General features: G+C 44.5%; 1 protein-coding gene across 1 annotated transcript; it reads left to right on the top strand.

Moving 5' to 3' along the window:
• The first annotated feature begins 5 nt into the window (after nucleotides 1-5).
• FOXM1 (forkhead box M1) lies at nucleotides 6-27,155 on the top strand. Its single transcript, XM_077468977.1, has 9 exons — nucleotides 6-157; nucleotides 4,409-5,085; nucleotides 6,950-7,098; nucleotides 10,124-10,324; nucleotides 19,031-19,159; nucleotides 20,693-20,728; nucleotides 21,465-21,522; nucleotides 23,196-23,365; nucleotides 23,465-27,155. Exons 2-9 carry the CDS (start codon nucleotides 4,449-4,451, stop codon nucleotides 24,251-24,253), a joined length of 2,169 nt encoding a protein of 722 aa, XP_077325103.1. The 5' UTR covers nucleotides 6-157; nucleotides 4,409-4,448; the 3' UTR covers nucleotides 24,254-27,155.

The raw sequence follows: 27,155 nt of genomic DNA, 5'->3' as shown, positions 1-27,155 counted from the left end.
CCATCCATTGGCCTGCAAGGGGTGACGTAGGACTCCGGCGGACCGTCATTGGCTTGTTTTGTCACTTGACAGGACGTGTCGCAAAGCGCGAAAATTCAAACGGCGGCGGCTGGAAGAGTTCGGGAAAAGGACGGCGACGAACGGGAGAGACAATTCGGTAAACGGGAGACAGGCTTCCCTGTGTGTGTGAAGGGGGCTAACGCATAGCAACCGAGGGCGAACATGGTTGTTAGGGGTTACCGCAGCACTGCCATGACACAGTGTGAGAGGGAGTGGGGAATGCCGGGATTTCTACTACAGGGCCTAGTTATGGGAGAGGCGTGTGTCACCAGGATACCCCCTCCCCCCTACAAGTGTGTGTGTATATTTAGATTGTAAGCTGTCACTTGTCTGAACTGTCTTGTACTATTTCTATTTTGTAATGTGCTGGACAAATTGTTGGCATTACATGATACATATACACGTAATTAAATTTTTTTATATATCTATATCATTGCACAGTCTGCTGGTTGTCTTCCTAAGGTGATGCCGCTCTAAATCCCCCAATACACAGGGGGTTGATCTGATGGGACTTGTACACAACAGACTTCTTTCCCAGAGCTAACACCGGGATAAGGGTCATTTGTAAACAATGGGAAAAGGGACAGATGGCTGATACTGGGGTACTGAATAACAGAAGGCTTCAATAAGTGATGGAGATGGGGGGGGGGGGGGAGACACACCTAACCGTTAGGGTTGCACCAATAGCACTTTTTTAATAACAAGTGCAAGTACAGATACATTTATTTTTTTTAACCACTTCCGGATCACCCACTGTGGATATACGTTGCCCAGAGATCACTTTTATGGGTGGCAGGAGAGGGTAACACCCACCTCCCCGAGTCCGGTTCTATGGGCATGATGGGGGGGGGGGCTCCCCCCCCCTCAACTCTATGCCCTTGGAGGACTGGAGCGATGTCAAATGTCACTTCACACCGCTACACTGATCTCGGTAAAAAGCGGAGGCTTTTTAACACGTGATCAGCCATGTCCGATCACGATGTAAACAGAAAAGGCCGGTGATTGGCTTTTTCTCACTCGCGGCTGACAGACGCAAGTAGAGGAGAGCCGATCGGCGGCTCTCCTGATGCCGATTGTTTATCCTTATCCTTTTTAAGTGGTTATTGTCATATGGCAGTGGCACTAATATGCAGCACTGATGATGCGTGGACTGTGTCAGTAGTTTTCTATTTCTATTTAATTTTTTCTAAAATTGAGGTAATATATAATCTATACATGAAGATCGGTGCTTGTAACTCCCCACTGCTGCACCGACCATCCCTGACCGATCCAGGTATCGGATCAAGCATTGGACCATTTGCACGAGTACAAGTGCTCCTGCAAATGTTCTGTATTAGTGCAACCCTACTAAATATAAACATTAGCTGTGTGAGGGCACTTGGTGAATTTGGCACAAGGAAAATAGATTATGAAGAAGTTTCCATGATTACACGAGGAGTACGCAAAGTGGAACTTTAGTCAGAAAATAAGTCCTGCTACGTCACTTCAGGCTGGCCCCTTTTGCAGATATAACTATGTAAAACATTAAATATAAGTGTCTATACTATTTTTAATATCCAGTAATACACTCTCACCTTACTCTGCTCTGCAGATGCTCAGTTGCTTTCTATTTTTAGACACAGCTGAGCTTTTCTTAAAGCGGAATAAAACCCTCCTATTCCTTACAGCCAAGGAAGCTGCTTTTGTTTGATCTGCAACTGCCATGGTGCTGCACATGTGATCAGTTATGACATCAGACATTTGATGGCTTGACAGTTTGGTTGAGGACACAAACAAATGTGACAGTTAAATTCCTGGAACGCCGGGATTGCTAACTGTTTTTTGAAACGGTTAAATCAACCGATGTCCCAAATATGTCAGAGGTGTGGGGGAGAGGGAAGAGCGGAACTTCCTTTTTAGATGCAGTTCCCCTTTAAATTGATTTAACAGTTTCAGCATGTGATGGGAATTTAACTGTCACATTTGCTTGTGTTTTTCTACCAAACTGTTAAACTATCAAATGGCTGGTGTCATAACTGACCACATGTACAGCAGCATGACAGTTGAAGATCAGAGGCCAAGATGGCAGCTTTTTTAGTTGAAAATGATGAGGGTTTACTTCCGCTTTAAGTGCATCCATGTTAAAGTAGAAGTAAAGTTGATTTTGTAAACAAATGGCTGACATTCAGGGTAGTATTGACAGAAGAGACCCTAATGGTCTCTTCTGCCTGTCATCTGTCATGTTACATGTGCAGCTCGGCAATAATTTTTTGGCCCGATCTGTGCCAAGGCGATGTGACTCTCAATGCGCTTGGGTGGGAGTAATGTCATCAAGGCCTGGCCTATCAAATGGCTGAAGGCACAGGACCCAGAAGGAAGACCGGGCGAATAGGGAAGTACCAGGGGGCCTGGCGGATCTATCCCACCGCAGTGCTGGAGGACACCGTATGACCGGTAACTCTGCCATAATATGCTGTGCATACTAGCACATTCTGGCATAACCCTCCTGAGGGGCCCTAAAAAACAAATTTCTTAGCGGACTTTACTTCCGCTTTCACGAAGCCTAATCATTTTCCACCTAGCTCAGTCAATTTTTCATTCAACTTTTCTCAAGGCGCATTGCGCCCAGAGCAACCAATGGCTCAAATTTTTGCCTAGTATTGCCAGCTATAGCCAGACTTAGAAGACATGTTTTACAGTGCACACTGTGACCCATTAATTTTGCAAACAAAATTAGGTTTCCTATTTAGAATAATAAGCTGTCAGGTTAGTAAAACGGTGATATCAGGACCGATTCAATCATACAGTTTGTAGTGTACATAGATTTGCAAAACCTTGAGATGAAGGAATATTCGTGAACTTTTTTACAAGCCTAATGCTACATAACTAAGCTCCATTTCATGCTGAATAAAGGAAATTATTAATGTATCTTAAATAGAAAACTATCTTTAGATTTTTACTCCAAAAGCATTTTACTTAAAAACAAAAAAATAAATAAAAAATCGTTGCTTTATATCCAACCTGTGATTTCCCCCATCCACACATGGGAGTTGGATGAAGGACTCCTCCTTGCTGTGCTATTGTATTCAAACTGCAGGACTCTGCTGACATATGTCAATTGGGAACAGCCATAGATGGATTGAAATTGGTCCAGTCCCTGCTAAACCAACTGAATTTCCATCCATCTGTGGGAGCTTAACACCCAATCAGTCTGTAGGTTACTCTTGTTTGTTTATGCTTTTTCTTTATCTGCTCTGTTAGCCACACAGCTGTCCTCATGCTTTGCCAGTCATGCTCATCCTCCTTCCTGTTACGGTGGCTGAGTTGCAATTTGCTGCTGTCTTTTATACACATCTCAAAAATTAACAAATTTCTCATAAGTGTTTTAGTATGTCACACATCACCTTTATCCAGTAGGTTCAGATTGTAGGCTTGATAAGAACAATTCTACTTTGTTTCCTTATCTATGCCTAAATTCGGCCTTGAAACTGAGCCAAAGATGCACATTTCTGTGCAGTGCACTCCTCAGCCACAATGGAGATATGTGAACCGGCTCCATGGAGAGCCGGTCACGTTCTCCTGCTATGCGAATTGGATGTGAAGAAAACCTCATCCAATTCACTAATAGCGGTATATCCCAGAAGTGGACTCAATCTCAGGTATATTATTCGATATGCATGTAAGCCATAGGTGCTCAACCTGTGGCCCTCCAGCTGATGTGGAACTACAAGTCCCATCATACCTCTGCCTTTGGGAGTCATGCTTGTGACTGTCGGCGGCATGCAATGCCTCATGGTACTTGTGGTTCTGCAACAGCTGGAAGGTCACAGGTTGAGCACCCATGATGTAAGCAAGTAAGTAATGTCAGTGTAACATTTCCAGGTATTTATTACCTCTCAGAGATCCCAGTACTCCCCCTGACAATGTCTTCATCTGCTTAAGGCTGGGTTCACACGTTAGCATACAGTGCCTCACAGCAGGAGTCCGGGTCGTCTCCATTCACCGTTTCAGATCTGATTTTGGGCTGAATTCGGACCTGAAACGGACCAAAAGATGCACAGGGCTCCTGTGCAATTCGCTGCGGAGATGTGTGAACCAGCTCCATAGAGAGCCAGTCATAATCTTTTGCTATGCGAATTGGATGTGGAGAAACCCTCCTCCAATTCGCAATAATGTGAACCAGGCCTTAATCTCCAGAGGGACAGAGCCATCTTTTTTTTCAGGCATTATCCAGGGTCATTATCTTCCTGGACTAAAGTTCCGCTCAGAGATTGCACAGTCCTGTATATCCTGGTACCATTAGTAATATGCCAACACTTAATACATTTGGAAAACCATAATAATAAAGCTGTTCTCTCATTTATTTCAGAACCTGTTTTTCCAATGGCCCCCACCTTTGTCATCACACCATGAGATCAAGCCCCCGTAGGCCACTAATTCTGAAAAGGCGGAAGTTAACACTACCGCAAAAAGATGGCGCCTGCAGTATGGGGACACCAGAACAAAGACCGGCCACCTTGACCAGATCTGGAGAACAACCCGAACAGAACTTGGTTCCCAGTGCAGATGTAAACCCTGTGCAGAACCTTGTTCAGAAGACAGGGGTAGCTGCAAGACCTGACCCAAGTTTGGACAGTCAGGTGGTGGTGTCCCCTACCCCAGAACAAAACCAATTCTCTGAAACTATCTTAAGTCCTAACCAAAATCAGAATGCCACCCTGGGAATCGCAGCATCCTGTACTCCTCAGTCAACTTGTGTCAACGTGAAATCTATAGCCTCTGAAATAAAAGTCATGGGTCATCCCACCATTCCAGACACTCAGCTTGTTGTCCTTCCCCCAAATTCTGATATGGAGAGTATTATTCAGGCGTTAACTGCGCGAGGAAAAGAGATGGGTGGACCTAACAAATTTATCCTCATCAGTGGGAGTCCTTCGTTTCACGCTCAGGCTGAGAAGCTGGGCTTCCAATGTAAGGAGGAGGTGGCCACTGTACAGATTGAGGCTCCAGCATCCAGCCAGCCAATTGCAGAGGAAGACCAGAAAGGTATTCAAGAAATATTCAGACTTTTTAAGGCTTTCTCACACCTTCTCAGTGAAGTAATATGTGCTTTACCACAACGCACTTTAAGTATGTTTCAATTCATTTGAATCACAACCCAGCATGCCTTTCAATGAATGTGCCTTGCAACACATTGTGGCGAGCTGGCAAAAAAAATGCTGCGTGTATTATTTTTTGGCAGCCCGTCACACATCTGTTGAGAAGGTGCATCGAGTTGTCATTCAAATGAATGGTGCCATATAACACCAACACACATGCATTGCAGTAAAATGTGTTGACACAACAGCAAAGTGTAAATAACCCCTTACCATACTAAGTTTTTGTGTGTGCTATTGGGGAAATTCTCCATTATTGTTTATTGTAAGACGACATTAATCCCAGACAGTTGACATTAGTAGAGGTGTCCCCATTGAAAGATGTACAAGTGAATGGTGACTTTCGGCCCATGACCTAAAGGCAGACCCCATTTATGCTCCATTCAGCTTCTGGAGAACCCTTTAACTGCACTACTTTTCGTGACCCCTCCCCCCAGAATAGACTTCCCATGCGTTTATCCAGAGGGGGATCTTAAGTTTAGGTTAGGTTTTTATTAAGGCACCATCGTTCACATTTTTTTGGGATACCCTAGGCTCCAACTATTTTGGCATTTGATTAGCTCTATGCAAAAATTTAGACTTCCCAGTCCCCCATGTCCCAGCCTTCTCCATCAAACCATGATCCCCACAGAGACGTATTAGAGGTTTCTGCTCATTTACTTTTACTTTTAATTCAGTCTGGTTGTGCATCCCTCCTGTTTAGCGGTAGCCAGACCTCCTATCTTTGGCACAGTGGATTGCCAGGATACAAAACCTCTTAACTTGTGGAGGACCTCACATCCACTATTAAGGAAACGGGGGAAGCTTTCTGTCAGAGGTAGCTTTATCGGTGTATATTTTTGTTCATGGAGAATAACCCCTCCTGTCTAGTGACGCCCCATCTGGAATGCCTCATAACTATTGGGATAGTCCTCCCCATCTTGTGAAGTTTGGACCCACCCACACCCCCCATATTACACTGGGTTTTTCTTCTAAATACCCTAACCCCCTTAATTAAAAAATGGGCAAAACTGAAAGTACATTGGTTCAAAAAATCTTTTCACTTTCTACGTTTTTTTTTTTTATTATTTTTTTTTTTTTTCCCCATTCGTCAATCGCAGTCTTTAGCCTTTCTAAATGTAAAAAAAAAAAACGTCCTACCACTTTGTGCAGCCCCCACCCCTTCCTAAATACCCAAGTCCTGTATCGATCCAGTGCGCTGCCTGACTGCAGCATTGCTGCTTCCTCTCCCTCTTCCCACAGGCGCAGAAGCCATTGGCTTGTGCTGTCCAATCAAATCCTGTGGGGGGGGGGGGGGGAGACAGAGGTTGAGTCATGCTGTATTTCCCCCCATAGCAAGCAACTTCCTATGGTGGCACAACGAGAAGAGGAGAAGCCTAGAGCACCAGCAGGGGAGCACAGGAGTGGAGGTTTAGGGCTCCGCTGTAAAGCCACCACCCAGGGTTATGGAGAAGAGGGACAGGCATTCTGTAGTCCTGTCCCAGGATGAGAATACTGATCCTCCATACATAAAGTACAGTGAGCATTGTTGCCCCATGACAGGAAATGTTACAGGCAGATTCACCAAGTGAAAATAAAGAACTAAGAAACAAACAAATGCAGCCACTACTTCTAAGTACTTGTAAGCTGCTATATATATATATATATATAAATATAAATTTTTTTATTTTTATTCCAGGGTTTGGATGGGGGGGGAGCTCTAAACATGTCCTTTTTGGAGAATGTTAACCCTTTCTTGTTCTCCTTTCTCTCAGTGGTGCAGGTTGACTCTGAGGAACTGAACATCAGCCTGACGAACATGCAGTGGCTGGGTAAGATGAGCTCGGATGGACTGGGATCGCGCAGTATGACGCCAGAACCCGAAGAAAAGGAAAATCTCACTCCTGAAGTAGATTGTATCAAGGTGAATATCTGAGGGAAGTACTCTGAGGGCAGCAACATTACCAAGGTGATCCTAACTCGGGGATCACCTTCAATACCTTGAATCATTGCTCACACCCCACCCCCAGCATGGCCCATAACCTTAACGCCAATCTTTGCTGGGATAACTTTTTTCCTCTCCCCTCCCCCATAGCTGATTAACTAAAGCGGTAGTAAATGCAGCCTTTTTTAAAAACTCTGCAAGACAATGGCATAACTAGCACATTATGAAATGCTTACCTTAGAATGAAACCCTTCAGTGGCATGCTGCCAGGGCTTCCATCTTCACCCGGTCATCCTTCCAAGTTCACGTGCTCCGGCCATCTGATTTGCCAAACCGCAATGAGGTCACTCCCATGGCACAGGTATGACATCACTGGCTGTATGCATTGTGAACATCTCATAAACTGTGCAAGTTTAGGAGATATTCACTGTACCTACATGTAAGCCTTATTACAGTTCCAGGCTTACCTGTAGGTACAAGTAAAAAACAAAAAAAAGTCTCCTTCTGTTTTTGCTTTCTACATGGATCCTTCTTTGGGTGTCCACATCGCTGCCTAGATGATGTGGATGCTTCCTATTGGCTGCCCAGAAGAGGAATTATCTATCACACAATGGGACCGGTGATCTCGAGCACATCTGCTGCGCTGGATTAGCAGTCACCCACATCTGTAAACCGTACTGGCAAATGACCAGGATGAAGTACTTGGATGACTATATAAATTTTGCCACCAAATAAGCACCAAAAAACACCTCGCAGGATAGATTAGAGGGGGGTGAAAAGTAGGGAAAAACATTCTCCTTTTTAATATAGCTTAAGTATCTTTCATTTTAAAATTATCTAATTTGACATAAGTTTAATTTTACCTGTTAGCTTCTAAAATCCTTTGCTATGGCCAGGCAAAAGGAGGAGGGTCAAGTGTGTTGTACTGGACATTACAATAAAGCTCTGTATGTGGTGACAGGGGAGTTATTTTCTGTGACTAGTAGGGTTGGACTGTACTGTCTGATTTGTATAAACTGCCCATCAGATTAGAAGTGTGCGGAAGACAGGGGGGATCCACAAAGACTACACAAGGTTGTTGCTTGAGTGTTCGTCCGGAGTACGCGAGAGAGTGGCAGCAGCTGGTCATTTGAAAGGAAAATAAGGGCCCCTGCCTTGTTTTCAGTGACCGTGATAGTTTTGTTACAAAAGGCACTGTTGAAAGCAGGTTATGGTAAGCCACAAGATGGCTATTGCAGTTTGGATTAAATAAAGGGTGAAAAACTGCGCTAATCAAATAAAACCAAACAAATTAAGGTGAACCAATCCTACAGCAGCATTTAATGTGGGTTAAACACAGAAAAAAAATTAAAGATGTTTGATTTAAAGCGGTATTAAAACCAAAAAATTTATTGCAGCATACCAGGCGTTAGATGTGATGGCTGCATTTGTTTTCTTTGGCTTTTTCACTCTGTTTTCACCTGGTGATCTGGCCAGTAACACGCCACCTGTTTTACTGAGACACAACTCTGGAGGAATAAGCAGAGGAGGGAGAGCATTTATCAGATTTAGATACGTTAACAAACTGAAGCCAAACTCCAGCTCACTTTATAAACCATTTACAGCAAATCGTTTTTTGGGAGTTTTTTTTTTTTTTTTCCTTTTTGGAATACATTTTTGTATTAATAGATAACATTTATTTATTGGCGTATAACACGCATCCCAAGTTTAGGAGGGCATTTTAAGAAAAAAAAACTTAGGGGGGAAGTTTAATGAAAAAAAACTTGCATTTAAATGCTCATCAATGCAGCCTTATCAATGTCCATCTGCAGCCTTGTCCATCATTTCACAATGATCAGTGTCATTTGAAGCCTTGCTCAGTGTCATTTTCATGTGGCATGTAAATAGCCTTGCCCAGCGCTGTTTGCAGCCTTGCCCAGTGTTTAAATTTCCCGCTGCCGAGATAGACAGAGCCTGTGTACTCGGCTCGTCTCACATTCCAGCCCAGTCTGGGCGGAACTGCAAGCCGAGCCGAGTACACAGTACAGTCGGCTCGGTCTTTTTTGGCAGCACTCGCTCCAGAGATAGCAGGGAGTCAGGACGGCAAGCAGAGCCGAGCACTCGGCTCGATCTTTTTTGGCACTGCTCTATATTTTTTGGCTCACAGACAGTGGGGATCAGCATATAACATGCACCCATGATTTCCCCCCGATTTTAAGGGGAGAAAGGTGCGTGTTATACGTCGATAAATACGGTAAATGCTGATCGTTTTAATTACCCCTGCTAGTGTTAGGTGGTTTGTCTCATCCATGTAAAATGATACATTCTGCTGGAGAGTGTGTCCTGTGGAAAACAAAACTTGCTGGCTGGATTACCAGATAAAAATAGAAGAAAGAGCCCAAAAAAGGAAACTAATACAGCCGTCACATCTAAGAATTGGTAAGCTGTAATATGTGTGTTTTTGGATTTAATTCTTCTTTAAAGTGATTTTAAAGGTTTTATTAAAACAATAAACCTGTTATACTTACCTGCTCTGTGCAATATATTGCACAGAGCAGCCCCTTGCCTCCTCTTGTGGCCCCCTGCTCCTTCTTTTCTTTGCCTCATAGCATGCTGTCACGTGGGGGCACTCATGTAAGCATGCTCCCAAGCCAAGCTGTGTGCAGCTACATGGACACACACAGTGCATTTTGACAGCAGCACACGGGTACAAATCTTGATCAAGAGCAGACAAGGGGTAAGTATTGTTGGGGGGCGGGTGGGAGGAGCAAGTAGTAAGACAACCCCCACCCCTAATGCAGGGACTATTAAGGTAAAAAAAAGTATTTATTTTAGAACCACTTTAATTTTATGAGATTTGAAGAAATTTCTGTGTTACCGGAAACTACCTGTCATTGACCGCTTCGGTCTGATGGCTGTAAGCAGCACATTTTATCAGAAAGCTCTTATTTTGTTCTGTGATTCTCAAATATTGCTTCCTAAAAATGTTTTTTTCAGCATCTGTTTCTCCCCCCCCCCCCGCTAGGTGGAAGAGGAGATCCCAGAGCCAGCTTCCAGTCAGCCTTGGCACATCTCCATCTCTGAACGCCCTCCATACTCCTACATGGCACTCATCCAGTTTGCCATTAACAGCACACCAAACAAGCGAATGACACTGAAAGACATCTACACCTGGATCGAGGATCATTTCCCCTACTTCAAATATGTGGCCAAGCCTGGCTGGAAGGTGAAAAAATATGCAGAACCTACTAGTAGAACAATAAACCTAGACAAATTATACAACTCCAATTCCAAAAAAGTTGGGGCAATGTGTAAAATCGCATAAAAAAAACAGAATGGAATGATTGGCAAATCTCATAAACCCATATTTTATTTCCCATAGAAAACCTAATTATTAACCTGAGAAAATGTATCATTTTAAGAAAAAAAAAAAGGGATGACTTTTGAAATTGACAGGGCAACAAAAATCTGGCAATGTAAGTGATACTAACAATGAAAAGCTGTAAAAAACATTATGTAAATAATTGGGGTAATTGACAACAGGTCATTAACATTACTGGGTATAAAAGGAGCATCTTGGATAGTCGGGGCTAGTTTACACTTGCTTCAAAACATTGCTTTGGACAGGCTTTGTTAAAGCTCTCTGAACGCCAGTCAAAGCTCCAGTCCCTAAATAAAATGGTTAACTTACAGTCCCGTTTACACTTTACTTTTGCTTGGTGCTTTGGTGGGGCTTCGATGAGCCTTTGGTGGGGCTTCAAGCGAGCTTTGCCAAAGACCTCTATAAAATAGTGTAAACTATGCGTTCATGTGTGTGTTAAAGTGAAATCAAGTGTAACTGAGCCCTTAGTGTCTCAGAAGTAAAGATAGGCAATTTGTGAAAAGCTGCACCTAAAAATGGTTGAACAATTTGATCATGTTCCTTTGATGTAAAATTGCAAAGACTTTATATCATCTGCAGTAAATAATATCAACATATTCAGAGAATCTGGAGAAATCTCTGTGCACAAGGGACAAGGCCAAAATGCAATATTGTATGCCAATAATCTTAATAACACAGCATTAAAAACAGGCATGAATCTGTGATGGGCTCAGGAGTACTTCCAAAAATTGGAAAATTGTCTTTATGTATTTCTAGATGGTGTGTTGCCTTTTCATGCAAGCTGTTTTCCTCAGAGAGCTCACTTATATTTGTACATAAAAATCACTTAAGCCCTGGACCAATTTGCAGCCAAAGGACCAGGCCCCTTTTTGCGCGATTCGGCACTGCGTCGCTTTAACTGACAATTGCGCGGTCGTGCGACATGGCTCCCAAACAAAATTGGCATCCTTTTTTCCCACAAATAGAGCTTTCTTTTGGTGGAATTTGATCACCTCTGCGGTTTTTATTTTTTGTGCTATAAACAAAAATGGAGCGACAATTTAAAAGAAATATGCCATATTTCCAATATTTTTGCTATAATAAATATCCCCCAAAAAATATAAAAAAAATTTCCTCCATTCCATTCCATTCCTCCATTTAGGCCGATGCGCCCCAAAAAATATAAAAAAAATTTCCTCCATTCCATTCCATTCCTCCATTTAGGCCGATGCGTATTCTTCTACATATTTTTTATTTTGGGGGGGCGTGGCCTGGCATGTGACATCACTGATCATCCTTCCCTATAAAAGGGAACAGACGATTGGTGACAGCCACATTAGGAAGCACAGGGAGAGGTTTGTTTACACAGACCTCTCCTCCGTTCTTCAGCTCTGTGACCTGATCGGGTCCGCTGGTCCCACTGTCACGGAGCTCCGGACCAGGTCGGGAGCGCGCCGTCAGCGGTGCGCTTCCGACCCATGGCTGGCCACTTGAAGAATCACGTACAGGTACGTGATTGTGCCCAGCCGTGCCATTCTGACGACGTATATCTGCGTGAGGCGGTTCTTAAGCAGTTAACAGTATTTGCAGTGCCATCAAAAAATGCAAGTTAAAGCTCTATCATGCAAAGATGATGCCATACCTTAACTTGATCCAGTGATTCCGCCACCTTCTCTGGGCCAAAGCCCATTTAAAATGGTCTGCTGCAAAGTGGAAAACTGTTCTGTGGTCAGACTAATCAAAATGACTTTTTTGGCAACTGTGGGCGCTGCATCCTCCAGACTAAAGAGGAGCAGGATCTTCCGGCTTATCAGTGCTCAGGTCAAAAGTCTGCATCTCTGATGGTTTGGGGATGCATTAGTGTGTATGGAATAGGCAGCTTACACGTCTGGAAAGGCACACCATGCTGAAAGAGATATCCAGGATTAGAGCCGTATATACTCCCATCCAGACGGTACCTTTTTTCAGGGAAGGACTTATCTGGACAGTGCTAAATTGAATACCGGGCAAGAATGGGACAACATTGTTCTCTGAAAACTTCAGCAATTATTCTCAGTTCCCAGATGTTTACAGGGTGCTCAAAACAGGAGGGGATGCTGCCCCTTGGGGATGCTACATGGCCTTGTCTTATTATAAAATATATATAATATTATATATATTTTTTTCTTTAAAAATGTTACGTTTTCTCAGTTTAAACATTTGATCTGTGTGGGTTGTCTTTTTTTTTTTTTTCCCCCACTGTGAACATTATATCGGTTTGTGAGATTTGCATTCTGTGTGGGTTTTTTATTGCAGATTTTACACTGCCTTATCCTTTCTGGTAAAGCCATGTCCCTTTTTATTTTATTTTTATGCTCGAAACCCAAACATAATGCGTATCCATTTTACCCCTAAATTAACCACTTGACTGCCGTGTGTGTGTGTGTGTGTGTGTGTGTGTGTGTGTGTATATATTAATATAACCCTTCCATGACTGACTAAGCCTATTTCTGTCGTCATTTTGGTGTTTTAAGAGTTAAAATCCCTATTTACTTAGAACCCTCAAACATATTCTATATAATTATTTATTTTTTTAGCAGAGAATCTAGATAATGGCGATTGTTACAATATTTTATGCCACACGGTATTTGTGCAGTGGAGTTTTAAACGCAACTTTTTGGGAAAAGGGTCACTATATTTATCCCCTCTTCTCTCTTCTTTTTTTTTTGTTCTGTTACGCCGAGTTAATAGATACCAAACATGTCACGCTTTATAATTGCATGCACTCGTAGACTGGCGACAAACTTAAAATCTCCATAAGCGTCACCTTAAATTTTATTTTTTACAGTCACCAGGTTAGAGTTACAGAGGAGCACCAATGCTAGAATTATTGCTCTTGCTCTGACTATCACGGTGATACCTCGCATGTGTGATTTTTAAGACGTTTACATATGCGGGCGCGACTTCCGTATGCATTTTCTTTGCTGCGCGAGCGGTTATTTTATTTTTATATTATTAAATTGTGTGTTTAAAAAAAAAAAAAATGTGATCGCTTTTATTGCTGTCACAAGAAATGTAAACATCCCTTGTGACAGGTGGTGACAGGTACTCTTTGTGGAGGGATCGGGGGTCTAAAAGACCTCCAATCCCTCCTTTGTACTTCAAAGTATTCAAATCACCAAAAACGGTATATCTGAATACTGTATATTTTTAAAAATCTGGCGCCATTGGCAGCCGAGTAAACCGGAAGTGACGTTGTTTACATCCAGGAGACTGTAACAAAGCTGTCTCCGGCTTCATGCCAGTCTGTTACTAGCCGCCGGAAGCGGCGGATCATTGATTGGGCCTCCCGGTGGGACGGGAAGAGCAGCGGAAGTGGGGTACATCCCCATCCGCCCCTCTGCCGCTGATTTTCCCGGTGCTGTGATCAAACAGGCGGCAGAAGCGGCTCTCCTCTCTTCCCGTCACAGGCTGGCTGCAATAATAAGGGGACACTGGCTGCAATAAGGGGACACTCTGGCTGCAATGGGGGACACTGGCTGGCTGCATCTGACGGGCACTGGTGAGGCTGCATTGATCTCTTGTATCATATGTGCAGTTTCTAACCATCTCCTGTACCGCGTCCCCAGTCTCTGACCATCTGCTGTACCGTGTCCCCAGTCATCTGCTGTATAAAAATTATTTTTTTAAATGTTTCGGTGCGGTTTCGGTTTTCGGCCTAGTGTATTTTTCATTTTCCGTATCTGTTTCAGCACCAAAAAACCCATTCTGTGCACCCATAATCAGGGTTAGGGCAGCAGCTAGCTAGCTAGCAAACCCCACTATCATAATTTACTATGGGCGATTCGGCATATGTTAAAAGTGAGCACATTCTCCCATCCCCCCCCCCCCGCTGACGCTTTCTGTTCGTTTCTGGGTTTACCAGAGCCATCGGTAGACCCGGAAGTGATCCAATCCCTTGGATAGACGGGAAGTCGAGTGAGGGCAAGGTGACCCCCACTCGGCTCTATGCCCTTAGAGCAGTGTTTCTCAACTCCAGTCCTCAAGGCGCCCTAACAGGTCATGTTTTCAGGATTTCCCTCAGATGAATCAGATGTGGTAATTAGGGATGCACCGAAATTTCGGCCGCCGAAACATATCGGCCGAAAATGGTGTTTTCGGCAAAATGCCGAAAGGAAAATCTTGCCGAAAATGGGGGCGGGGCCTTGTGGGGCCCCGCCCCCTGGTGCCGCCCATTGCACGGGTGTTTTCCTTGTCCGTCCCCAGTCCTCTGTCCTCCTTTCGTCCCGCCCGACAGTGCGGTGATCTCCGTGTGTCACGGAGCTGTGCATTGAATTGCAGTAACAATGTCCCGCCTCCTGTGACAGACGGTACACTGATCCAATGGCGGGACATTGAATCAGCGTGACGTGATTACAGGAGATTCAATGCACAGCTCCGTGACACACGGAGATCACCGCTCTGATCCGGGCATGGGTAAGGCTGCATTTAGACACTGGCAAGCTGCATAAGGGGGAAAGTGTGCCCAGGGCAAGCATTGCAGAGTTTTGTCCGCAGCTAAATCAAGTTTTTTGTGCCCACAGTGTTGCTGCATCCAAAAGTAATTAGTTTGGCTCTGAAACTATCTACCTCTGGCCACTTGTGTGAATGTAGCCATGCTATATAACACCAGGTCACAGGACAAAGGCTGTACTCACTTTATTGACCATATAAAAAAAATAATAATCATCTTGATTTTGACCCAGCTAGGTTTTTATCTCCATGTGATAGAATGGGGAAGGGTTAAGTTATTGCTAGTAGAGGTAACGATATGAGCATTCCCAATAGAAGTCTGTTGGAACGGAACCAGGTAGCTTGCTTGGGGCCAGTTCACACCAGATGCAGTTCCGTGTGTTTTTTTTTTTTTTTTTGCACAAAATGCATGCACAGTGTTTTCCATGTATTCCAATGGCTCTATTTCACACCATGCAGTCAGTTTCCGCACCGGAAACTGACTGCATGGTGTGAACTACAGCCATTGGAATACATGGAAAACACTGTGCATGCATTTTTATCAGGCAGGCTGCATCTGAGGGGAACCGGTGAGGCTGCTTTGATCTCCTGTACCATGCCTGCAGTCTCTGACCATCTCCTGTACCATGCCTGCAGTCTCTGACCATCTCCTGCACCATGCCTGCAGTCTCTGACCATCTCCTGCACCATGCCTGCAGTCTCTGACCATCTCCTGCACCATGCCTGCAGTCTCTGACCATCTCCTGCACCATGCCTGCAGTCTCTGACCATCTCCTGCACCATGCCTGCAGTCTCTGACCATCTCCTGCACCATGCCTGCAGTCTCTGACCATCTCCTGCACCATGCCTGCAGTCTCTGACCATCTCCTGCACCATGCCTGCAGTCTCTGACCATCTCCTGCACCATGCCTGCAGTCTCTGACCATCTCCTGCACCATGCCTGCAGTCTCTGACCATCTCCTGCACCATGCCTGCAGTCTCTGACCATCTCCTGCACCATGCCTGCAGTCTCTGACCATCTCCTGCACCATGCCTGCAGTCTCTGACCATCTCCTGCACCATGCCTGCAGTCTCTGACCATCTCCTGCACCATGCCTGCAGTCTCTGACCATCTCCTGCACCATGCCTGCAGTCTCTGACCATCTCCTGCACCATGCCTGCAGTCTCTGACCATCTCCTGCACCATGCCTGCAGTCTCTGACCATCTCCTGCACCATGCCTGCAGTCTCTGACCATCTCCTGCACCATGCCTGCAGTCTCTGACCATCTCCTGCACCATGCCTGCAGTCTCTGACCATCTCCTGCACCATGCCTGCAGTCTCTGACCATCTCCTGCACCATGCCTGCAGTCTCTGACCATCTCCTGCACCATGCCTGCAGTCTCTGACCATCTCCTGCACCATGCCTGCAGTCTCTGACCATCTCCTGCACCATGCCTGCAGTCTCTGACCATCTCCTGCACCATGCCTGCAGTCTCTGACCATCTCCTGCACCATGCCTGCAGTCTCTGACCATCTCCTGCACCATGCCTGCAGTCTCTGACCATCTCCTGCACCATGCCTGCAGTCTCTGACCATCTCCTGCACCATGCCTGCAGTCTCTGACCATCTCCTGCACCATGCCTGCAGTCTCTGACCATCTCCTGCACCATGCCTGCAGTCTCTGACCATCTCCTGCACCATGCCTGCAGTCTCTGACCATCTCCTGCACCATGCCTGCAGTCTCTGACCATCTCCTGCACCATGCCTGCAGTCTCTGACCATCTCCTGCACCATGCCTGCAGTCTCTGACCATCTCCTGCACCATGCCTGCAGTCTCTGACCATCTCCTGCACCATGCCTGCAGTCTCTGACCATCTCCTGCACCATGCCTGCAGTCTCTGACCATCTCCTGCACCATGCCTGCAGTCTCTGACCATCTCCTGCACCATGCCTGCAGTCTCTGACCATCTCCTGCACCATGCCTGCAGTCTCTGACCATCTCCTGCACCATGCCTGCAGTCTCTGACCATCTCCTGCACCATGCCTGCAGTCTCTGACCATCTCCTGCACCATGCCTGCAGTCTCTGACCATCTCCTGCACCATGCCTGCAGTCTCTGACCATCTCCTGCACCATGCCTGCAGTCTCTGACCATCTCCTGCACCATGCCTGCAGTCTCTGACCATCTCCTGCACCATGCCTGCAGTCTCTGACCATCTCCTGCACCATGCCTGCAGTCTCTGACCATCTCCTGCACCATGCCTGCAGTCTCTGACCATCTCCTGCACCATGCCTGCAGTCTCTGACCATCTCCTGCACCATGCCTGCAGTCTCTGACCATCTCCTGCACCATGCCTGCAGTCTCTGACCATCTCCTGCACCATGCCTGCAGTCTCTGACCATCTCCTGCACCATGCCTGCAGTCTCTGACCATCTCCTGCACCATGCCTGCAGTCTCTGACCATCTCCTGCACCATGCCTGCAGTCTCTGACCATCTCCTGCACCATGCCAGCAGTCTCTGACCATCTCCTGCACCATGCCAGCAGTCTCTGACCATCTCCTGCACCATGCCTGCAGTCTCTGACCATCTCCTGCACCATGCCTGCAGTCTCTGACCACCTCCTGCACCATGCCTGCAGTCTCTGACCACCTCCTGCACCATGCCTGCAGTCTCTGACCACCTCCTGCACCATGCCTGCAGTCTCTGACCATCTCCTGCACCATGCCTGCAGTCTCTGACCATCTCCTGCACCATGCCTGCAGTCTCTGACCATCTCCTGCACCATGCCTGCAGTCTCTGACCATCTCCTGCACCATGCCTGCAGTCTCTGACCATCTCCTGCACCATGCCTGCAGTCTCTGACCATCTCCTGCACCATGCCTGCAGTCTCTGACCATCTCCTGCACCATGCCTGCAGTCTCTGACCATCTCCTGCACCATGCCTGCAGTCTCTGACCATCTCCTGCACCATGCCTGCAGTCTCTGACCATCTCCTGCACCATGCCTGCAGTCTCTGACCATCTCCTGCACCATGCCTGCAGTCTCTGACCATCTCCTGCACCATGCCTGCAGTCTCTGACCATCTCCTGCACCATGCCTGCAGTCTCTGACCATCTCCTGCACCATGCCTGCAGTCTCTTTCCATCTGCTGTATGAAAATATTTTTTAAAAACAGTCATTTTCGGTATCGGTGCTGTTTCGGTATCGGTTTCGGTTTTCGGCCTAGTGTATTTTTCATTTTCGGTATCGGTTTCGGCACCAAAAAACCCATTCGGTGCACCCCTAGTGGTAATTACTAACGCAGTGAAACTGATCAAATCACCTGTGCAAAATAATGGAAAGCCTGAAAGCATGACCTGTTGGGGTGCCTTGAGGAGTGGAGTTGAAAAACGCTGCCTTAGAGGACAGGAGCAACCCCCAACATCACTTCTGGTTCTCGAGCTTTAAAGAGGAAGTAAACTCTCCCACTCTGATGCTTCTTTTCATTTAGTCCATTATAATAAGTAATTATCAAACTATAGCCACTGTAAATCAGCCCAAATTGCACATTACTTACTGTTTAAAAAACAACATGTTTCTAGAAGTTAGGCAGCGCCATCTTAAGTATTGTTTTCTGAGCCCACAGTGGAGTGTATTTCTGCCCTTACATTGAGCACTTCCTGTACTGTTAACCAAGCCTCCTTCTCAATCCAACGTTTCTATGGCAACCCTGCTTCCCTGTTCATAGCTGACTTGTTTTATTTCAGAGTATTTACTTGTGCCGATTGTGTAATGTTTACCTTCAGTCTTATCAGCTTCAACTGATAAGACTGCAGTAATAGCCAGATTTACACTGTATGTGAGGTCACATGGGGGTGTAGGAGGAAGTGAGAAATTCAGACAAAGGGGAAAAAAAAACATTTAGAAGGGAAATCGAAGGAAAAGGTAAGTGAACCAACAATGCACTAGTTTAAAGGAACCTATTTAGAAAATAAAAAAACAAAGCTTTACAACCCCGTTTAAGTGGTGACACCTTCACTATATTGCAAGTTGCCAGATTCCCTTCATCCATAGTTATCTGAAATGGATATCCCTGAATCTATTATTGTCTTCCCACAGAATTCCATCCGACACAACCTCTCCCTACATGACATGTTTGTGCGTGAAAGCCTTTCCAACAATAAAATCTCTTACTGGACCATCCACCCCCAGGCCAATCGCTGCCTGACCCTCGACCAGGTCTTCAAGGTGAGCTTCACAAAAACCCTTCTGACATTGGGATGAAGTATAGCTGTAGCATAAAATTTAAGTCAACTAAAAAAAATTCTTGCCCTGTAACGGGGAGTTTATACTTGTTTGTCCTGCCATCCATGCCTCCACCATCCCTCTCTGTCAGTCAGAGTCTACTCTTAATCAGTCCACACATTTCATGTGTCAGATGCGTATATTTCTTCTGGCAGCATAGCTCTGCAAGAAGGCCAAGTTCTGAGGCACAGGTTGCAGAGTGGGTAAAGGAAGAGTACCTCTACTTTAACTGGAAATGTCAACTCACTCAATAGTTTGTTAATTCTACCTCTTTTCTTATACTTGATTGTGTAACTATTGTTGAGGGGCCAGGCAATGTATTCATGTCTCTCTGCTCTGGGCCCACCCATTCTAATTGAATATTGAAAAATACATGATCCCTCTGACAACCCAGATGAGCTTGAGTTTGGTTAAAGCTGAATTATAGACTTTCCTTCACTCTTCACATACAGATGCCTCTCCTGTACCAAAATTGCTTACTCCGATTGCACTGCAAACTGAGCTTCTCAGTGTGCATTAGAAGCTGCTGCAATTCCTTGTAAAGGACATCCAGCATCATTTAGCTGTTTCCTCTCCACCTTAATTTTCCCTTGCCCACCTCTTTCAATCATTGGATTGCAGATCTTTCCATCGTGGAGGCTCAGTGTTGCATGTGGGCATTACCTAGGGCAATGTGCATGCAAATACATCCTTCCTTAGCCAGATCTGCCTGCATTACATAGAGAAGAAGCACAGAGAACCAGTGATGACAGGGAAGGCACATTTTTTAGAAGGTTACATTTCTACAGCTTTAAGCTTGCATTCAATTGAGTGGTTTAGTATGTTAACTGGATGATGTTAGTAAGAGACTGATTTTATTTGATGCTTGGAGTTTGTTTGTTTTATGCCTAATGCTGTATATCTGAAGCTGGACAAGGAGTTCACATATACTAAAGTGTTTGTCAACCCAAAAATGTTTTTGTCCAGTTTTGGATGCAATGGGGAAGGAGCTCCTACCAGATTTTTTTAAATTGGGACTCCATTACAGAGATTTTTACTCACTTACTGTTTTAGTGATAAGGGTTTTACCAGATAGGAAGAGACGATCTGCAACAGGGGCAGACAGAAATTAAACCGAGAAATACTCTAACCTTCTCCCTACTCTAAGGGAAAGCATTTTTTATTTCTCTTACTGTTGGAGAGCTCCTGTCTGGTAGAACATCAGCGGGACAGGAAGTAAGGGGAAATCTCTCCAATGGAGCCCTGGATGGCAGTGAAAACCTGACAGGGAATTTTGCTTGGAAGTTCACTTTATTTAGCCTGTCTGTAAAATTGGTCACATTTAGAATGATTACATTTCACCCAACACTGTTTCATTGTCCATGAATTCAGTCTTTGGCTTGCTGTTTTGCTAGATAAGCGCTTTTGCAGTGGTTTTGTTAACCTTTCTGAATATTGTTTTTTAAATGGCTCAATGTCTGCGCTGAACTCCCGCAGGCCTCCAGTTCCACACAATCTGTGTGCAGCGAACCTGTAAGTATCTGTGTGTTTTTGTGAATGCTCTGTTACATTGGTTTTATTGTCTTTTCTAAGTGTAGTCCTGGTTGTTGTCGACGGCTGCCCTAGAAGCAGTGGGGAGACGCTGATTAATATAATTAGGTGGGGGAGTCGGTAATTGTTACAATATTGTATGTAACTTCTTACATGGACAAGGTGGTACCTGGAAAATGTGGTACCAATGTCCTGCTTAACAGTATCAAGTATCAGATGGTTTTATAATTAAATGGCTCAGTCCACCCAAAACTCCCATTTCCGTTTTTTGGCGAATAGTTGCGAATTGAACAGACTGGAAATAAATAACTCTCTGTTCCCATTTATTAGGAATGAGTCCTAATCTAATGCAGCAGGAGGGTTAGAGGAAATGGGTGGAGGACCCTGCCCCCAAAACAGCAGGGGGCTACTGGAGTCACCCGGCACTAACGAAAGTAGGCAGATGATTCAGCCTTATCTATAACCTAAATCATCTTTGGGTGGACTCATTTTTGAAAGCAAATGTGAAGCGGTTTTGCACACATTACTGCAATATGTTCAAGACGTGGGGAAAACCTGAAATATTGGACATTATATAGACTTTTCTCCACCCAACAGGTGGAGCTAAAGCCCCCTTTTTACATCAAATATGTTAGTTAATATGTTAGTATAGGGATTGTAATATACTGTATTTACCCCTGGAATCTTTTAATAAATTCAGATAATTTCCTCGTTCCAGAAGCGGTCAATCCCAGAACTTAACAGGAACTCACAGACTGCAGTCATTGCTACTAAAGGTAAATTCTCATTACCATCAACTGGACTCTTTACCCTAGGTTCACACCTAGGCGTGTTTTTTGTGATGTGTGTGTGTGGGGGGTGTTTTTTTTTTTTTTTTTTTTTTTTCAGAAACGCACTACAGACCATTTTAACTTGGACTTGCTTGTTCCCTCCCTTGTCTGACCAGCTGGGCTGCATGCTTGGATAAGGGTCTGATATGGATTTTGGGGGGGACCCCTCCCATTCGACTATGAATGGGAAACCCTGCTGACAGCTGATGACTCGTTGGTTAAGGACGCGGCAGACGGCTTCCCACCCCTTCCTTAGCAACCAGCTATATACAATGTGTGTTTTAGGGGGGAAGGGGCGCAAAATGCATGCCAAAACGCATAAACAATGGTTTAAAAATGCACTGCAGAACGTGCCTAAAAAACGTATTAAGCACAGCAGCTTAGATGTGACCCTAGCCTTGAGGGGGAGCTGTATCCTTTTAAAAATCGCTGTTTTTGTGATTTGATGTATGTGAGGATGAGCATTTATTATATTTTACATTTGCACATTTATATACACAGTTTCTAATTGTTAGTCCTACGGTTTTGCGACTTATAATGTAGTCTTTGCAAGTATGCTAAATGATAAAGATAGCCACTACAGGGAGTTTCGGTTAATCCATGTATGTAATTGTTTGTTTATACAAGTACTGGTATATAATGTACAAATCGTGTCAAGAATTGCAGTAAATATTTTATAAATACACCACATTTGTACAGAAACTATCGCCCCACCTTAAAGGATCTCCACCAATTGTCTAAAATTACTATATATACCCTGTTTTAAAGTGTAAAGCTTAGCAAATAGCCTGCAGTCACGATCTGTCAGTGACTACTGCATTCTGACAGTTGCTTGTGTCGGCTGTCCAAACACAATGTCCTCAACAAGAGATTCGTCCATCTGCTTGGCTAAGTGTGAATTGGTTAGATTTTTATTTTTATTTTATTTTTTGTTTCGGCTTGCATGCTAAACAAAAACAACCTATTGGTGTATGGCCAGCTTAATGCACACAAAAAAAGATACAATCTGTCAGTAGCATTAACAAAGCAGTTTTTTGTTTTTCTGAGTACTCCTATAATGGTTTTATTAACCTATTGAGCCATCCAGCTATTTTTCCTCTTCATATAACAGGATAATACTGTTCTTTCTGCAGTGATATTGGACAATGTTGTCATCCTGTGCACAGGATAGTCTAGTCTTAGATGTGAATTACAACTATACCAAGCTTTGTGCTGGCAGCTTGCTGCAGATCTAGACCACTGCTCTGACACATGTAGTCGATCTCTGGCAGTCCAGCACACCATGTGCTCAGTACTTCAATCAACATTCATGGTCCCCAAGCAGCATTGTTGAATAGGGTGCTGTGTAGGGGCAAGTCAGACCAGATATCTGGCATCCTCCTAGCACAGGATAGCCCTCCATATATAGCCCCCAATATACTGTATTTTTTAATTTTTTTTGCCCCCAACTTTGGTAATATTAGAAACTGAGTGATTGGGGGGGGGGGGGGGGGGTGTCCATCAAGTCTCTTTCCTTCTGCAACCCTTCCTCTTCTAATGCTTACACAGAAAATGCCTGTAGTATAGAAGTCATACAAAATGTCTTTTTTTTTTTTTTTTTTTTCCTCCTACTTTTAAAGCTCCAGAGAGAAAGATGAAGCCTCTGCTGCCTAGGATTGACTCCTATCTTATCCCAATCCAGTTTCCTGTTGCTCAATCTGTCTTGTTAACCCCCATGGAGGCTTTCAGTGCTGATCCCGGACCATTTGATGGAGTGCACTTCAGCAAACGTGTCAAGATCGCCCCCAAGGTTAGAGCAGTGTGAATGGATGAGCTCTTTCCTCCCCTCCTCTCCCTCTTATTTAGCAGAACTGTTTTTGTGACCCATGGCTCCCAACATTTCTTTCAGATTCCACAGGAGACTGAGGAACCTCCTCCTTTGGCTCAAGTAATGGAAGTTGAGGCTCAGTCGGAGCTGGTAGATATTAAGACTCCTCCTCCTCTCCAGTACAAAAAAGTGAGTGGATCCCGAAGGAAACAGCAGCTGGTCACCCCACATTCTCAGGAACCAGAGTTAGTCCTTCCTGACTGCAGTGCATGTGATTCCGGCCTGGACACAGATTTTTCCTTTCTACAGGACACACAGGCACAAGAGGGCCCCTCGCAGATCACACAGGATGAGGATTATGCCTTTAAAACTCCTATTAAGGAGAGACTGAAGCCTTCTTCCTCTTCAACTCCCAGTAAACCTCTGGGAGCAAGTACCCTCCCACTGTGGGATTCTGAATCTTCCCTTAGTAGAGACCTTCTGCCTGACTTCAGCCCTGTCCGAATCCCCTGCAGCACTGCTCTCACCCCCTTCAAAGACAGCTATGGTGCCTTGAGTTTTGGAGAGACTCCTTTTAAGGATCTTCCTATTTTTGGCTCACCCTCGGACCTCCTGGGTACTCTTTCTCCTTCTCCCAAATCGGACACACTGGACACTCCTAAGGGTGTGCGCAAACATAGACGATGTTCCAAGGAGCTGCTCATAGGGAGCTCTGCCAATCGCTCCTTACTGGAGGGTCTTGTGCTGGACACAAAGGACGAGAGTCTAAGTAAGATCCTTCTGGATATCAGCTTTAGCGGCTTGGATGACGACAATGGCATAGGGGGAGACAGCTCATACTTGGGGCAGCTTTTATCTGAGCTGAGGTAGAAGGGAGAAACCTGTATCTAAAAACTTTTTTTACTTCTATGCTTGCCTTTTAAAGGACAAGTCTATCCAAAATGGATATTTCTGTTTCTGGATCAGCTCCTCCAAGTTTCTATCAGTTTTGCATTAATACTGAATAGTTTACCATCCCACTGGTTTATACCTCTTAGCCTGCTATGTCCTCTGCTGTATCCACCTCAGCTGCAGGTGCCTGCTACCTCCACGATTCAACATTGCCCAAACTAACTTGTGTAATAAAAGTGAAGCCACCCACTACTAAGCTAAATAGCTTAAAAACTTTTTTGATCCGCAGGAATTGGGGCGCTGCACATGTGCTTGCACCTGCCCATGAATTTCATCACCCACTGGTAATTGATTTCTCTACAATTAACCCCCAGTAGGGGGGGCAAAAGGTGTCAGAGGCAGACATGAGTGGAGTGTCCTCATTCCTGCTGGATCACAAAAGTTGTTTTTAAGCTATTCAGTCTAGCGTTTTGCAGTTTCATGCTTGTATGCCTAGGCAGAGCCAGAAATGCTCACAAAATTTCTATGTAGAGTCCAAAAACAGTCAGCCATTGCTGGGCTCTCCTGAAAAAGCTTTAATTTGCTGTCATGCTGTCCTTTTTGGGTCCAATACTTGTAGTCCCGGACCTGGGAAAAGTATGTGGATAAGAACACCTTACTCCTAATTTGTACACTTGTTTTGAGTTGATAACTCTTGAAGCTAGACTATCAGCAAAAAGGCCAGGAAACTGTCCTTTTCAGGAGGAGGCCCTGTATTTTTCTTGTGACCAGTTTAGTTTATCGTTCAACATACCAAGGCATCCCTGAGTCATGGCCTGTATCATTGCTAATATGGTGTTCAGCCTGCAGCAGTAGCTCCTAGATGTCCTTGTCAAGAATTCTTCTGTATCATAGTTGGTAGTTCATAGGCATATGTTATCTGCAACAAGAAAATGACAGCATGAGAATGCCAGATGTGTAGATTCATGGGTGTTCAATGTCTCTGTACTCTCATTGATTTTCCAAAAGCAGCTTTGGGTGGGTTTTCAGATGGCTGGAATTATTTTCTAGTTTATAGAGATAAGAGGTATTTTATATTTGGCAATTATTGCTTATTAAACTTCTGCAGCAAAATTGCAGCAGCAGTGTATAATCGCAAAGTTGTAACAGCTATTGTCAAGAGCTGGTTGTGGAAATGTACTCAATTCTTTTTCTACATGTGCAACAAGATAACAGAAAATCATATGGGAAAACTCTTCTCTGACATTGCTAAAACAGTGCAATTGACCGTGGAATGTTTGCTTTGGTTCCTTTGTAAACCTCTGACTTTCCAGTTGAAAGCTAGAGAGTCAGTGATCAGTACTATATCCTATACACCGATTAGCCATACCGTTATTATCACCTACCATAATCTGTCAAGATATGGACTCCACTAGACATTTGAAGGCATCTAGAACCAAGCCATCTGCAGCAAAATCCTATAAGTATAGCAGGGGTCAGCAACCTGTACATCGAGAACTACCAGTAGATTAGACAGGTGACTGGTAGATCGTGGTCTGGGCTTGCTGACCCACCATCCCAGAGCATCAAACAGTGCAATGCAGAGGGACTACTTGTAAAGCTGGAGCTGTAGTAGGGAGCAAGAGCCACATTAGCTGATGCCTGCTCTGTAGTGCCGGCTCCTGTCCCATGTGGAATGATGCTACACTCCGCCTCTTATCCGGGCTAGCGGTCTCCAGAGTGGTGCCAGCAGCAGGAAAACTGCTCAACCACAGGGTTTTACCACCTCCCAACTTTACGTGTGAATGAGCCCTAAGGGTGCCACTGTCAAATGCAACTAAAGGCTATTTTACAAGTGCAGCAGGCACTGCTGCTTCTTTGAAAAGTGATCTAAGTGTATTTGACAGGTGGTGAGGGGGCAATGTGTTGCCTCCTCACCACCTGATTTAAACCCATGATTGCCATGCAGGTATGACATGGTAGTACGGCAATTAGACATTTAAATCAGGTGTGAGGGGGTGATGCTGATCGGTGATCTTTGACTTCTCCCAAGTTGTTCAGGTAGATCTCCACCTCTTTAAGGTTGCCTACCCCTGAAGTATAGGAATTAAAAAAAGCAAATCTACATACATATATACTCCTCTATGCTGCAGCGTCGGTCTGATGCTTCAGCTGTCCAGGGTTGGCTCTAAGTGAGAAAGGGTCCCCCAAGGAGGATTGGGTTTTTAAGGGCAACTGAGTAATGTTACATAACCAAGTATTGATTCATAACAGATTGTAATTTATTAAATATTATAAAAAGCCAATATCTATATAGACATTGCGATTTGACTATTTAAGAACAACCTCAGAATGTACAACACATAAGTATTGTCTCCTAGATGGAAATTTTACTCCTGACACGTTTCAGGTTCTTGTCCTTTCCTCGGGGCGGTTCCTTGTGGAAGACATTGTACATCTATAATAAAACCTAAATCAACATTGAGAATCGTATAAACAGAATGCATGAAGTGAGCATTGTAAGGGGCAGGGGAGTGCAAGAAAATCGTGATCCCAACACATGCAAGATTAACCCCACAAAAAAAATGTATAAAAAATATAACCTGTTATGGCTGATCGGTGTACAGTATGTCGTCACACTGCAGCATTCTTGCATACACTGACAAAGATAATTCTTTTTATTTGTAAACTGCTGCATGCCTAAGCATGCTTCTTTTGGTGAAACATTCCCTCTAAATTATATAACCCAGACTGCTGTTCCTGCACCCTCTGTATTTTGAATGTGTTTGTATTAAGACAAAGTATTTAATGTTGTGTACATACTGTACATTTCTCATGTGTAGCTTTTGTTGTCACTATTGTTTTGTAAATAATTCATAAAATTATTAAAAGGGTAACTTCA

The sequence above is a fragment of the Lithobates pipiens genome, unplaced genomic scaffold, assembly GCF_037356315.1.
Source record: "Lithobates pipiens isolate NorthernLeopardFrog02 unplaced genomic scaffold, aLitPip1_a1.2 Scaffold_8, whole genome shotgun sequence".
Classification (NCBI taxonomy): Eukaryota; Metazoa; Chordata; class Amphibia; order Anura; family Ranidae; genus Lithobates; species Lithobates pipiens.
The sequence above is the reverse complement of the archived record's forward strand: the minus strand, read 5'-3'. Positions and strand labels throughout refer to the sequence as shown.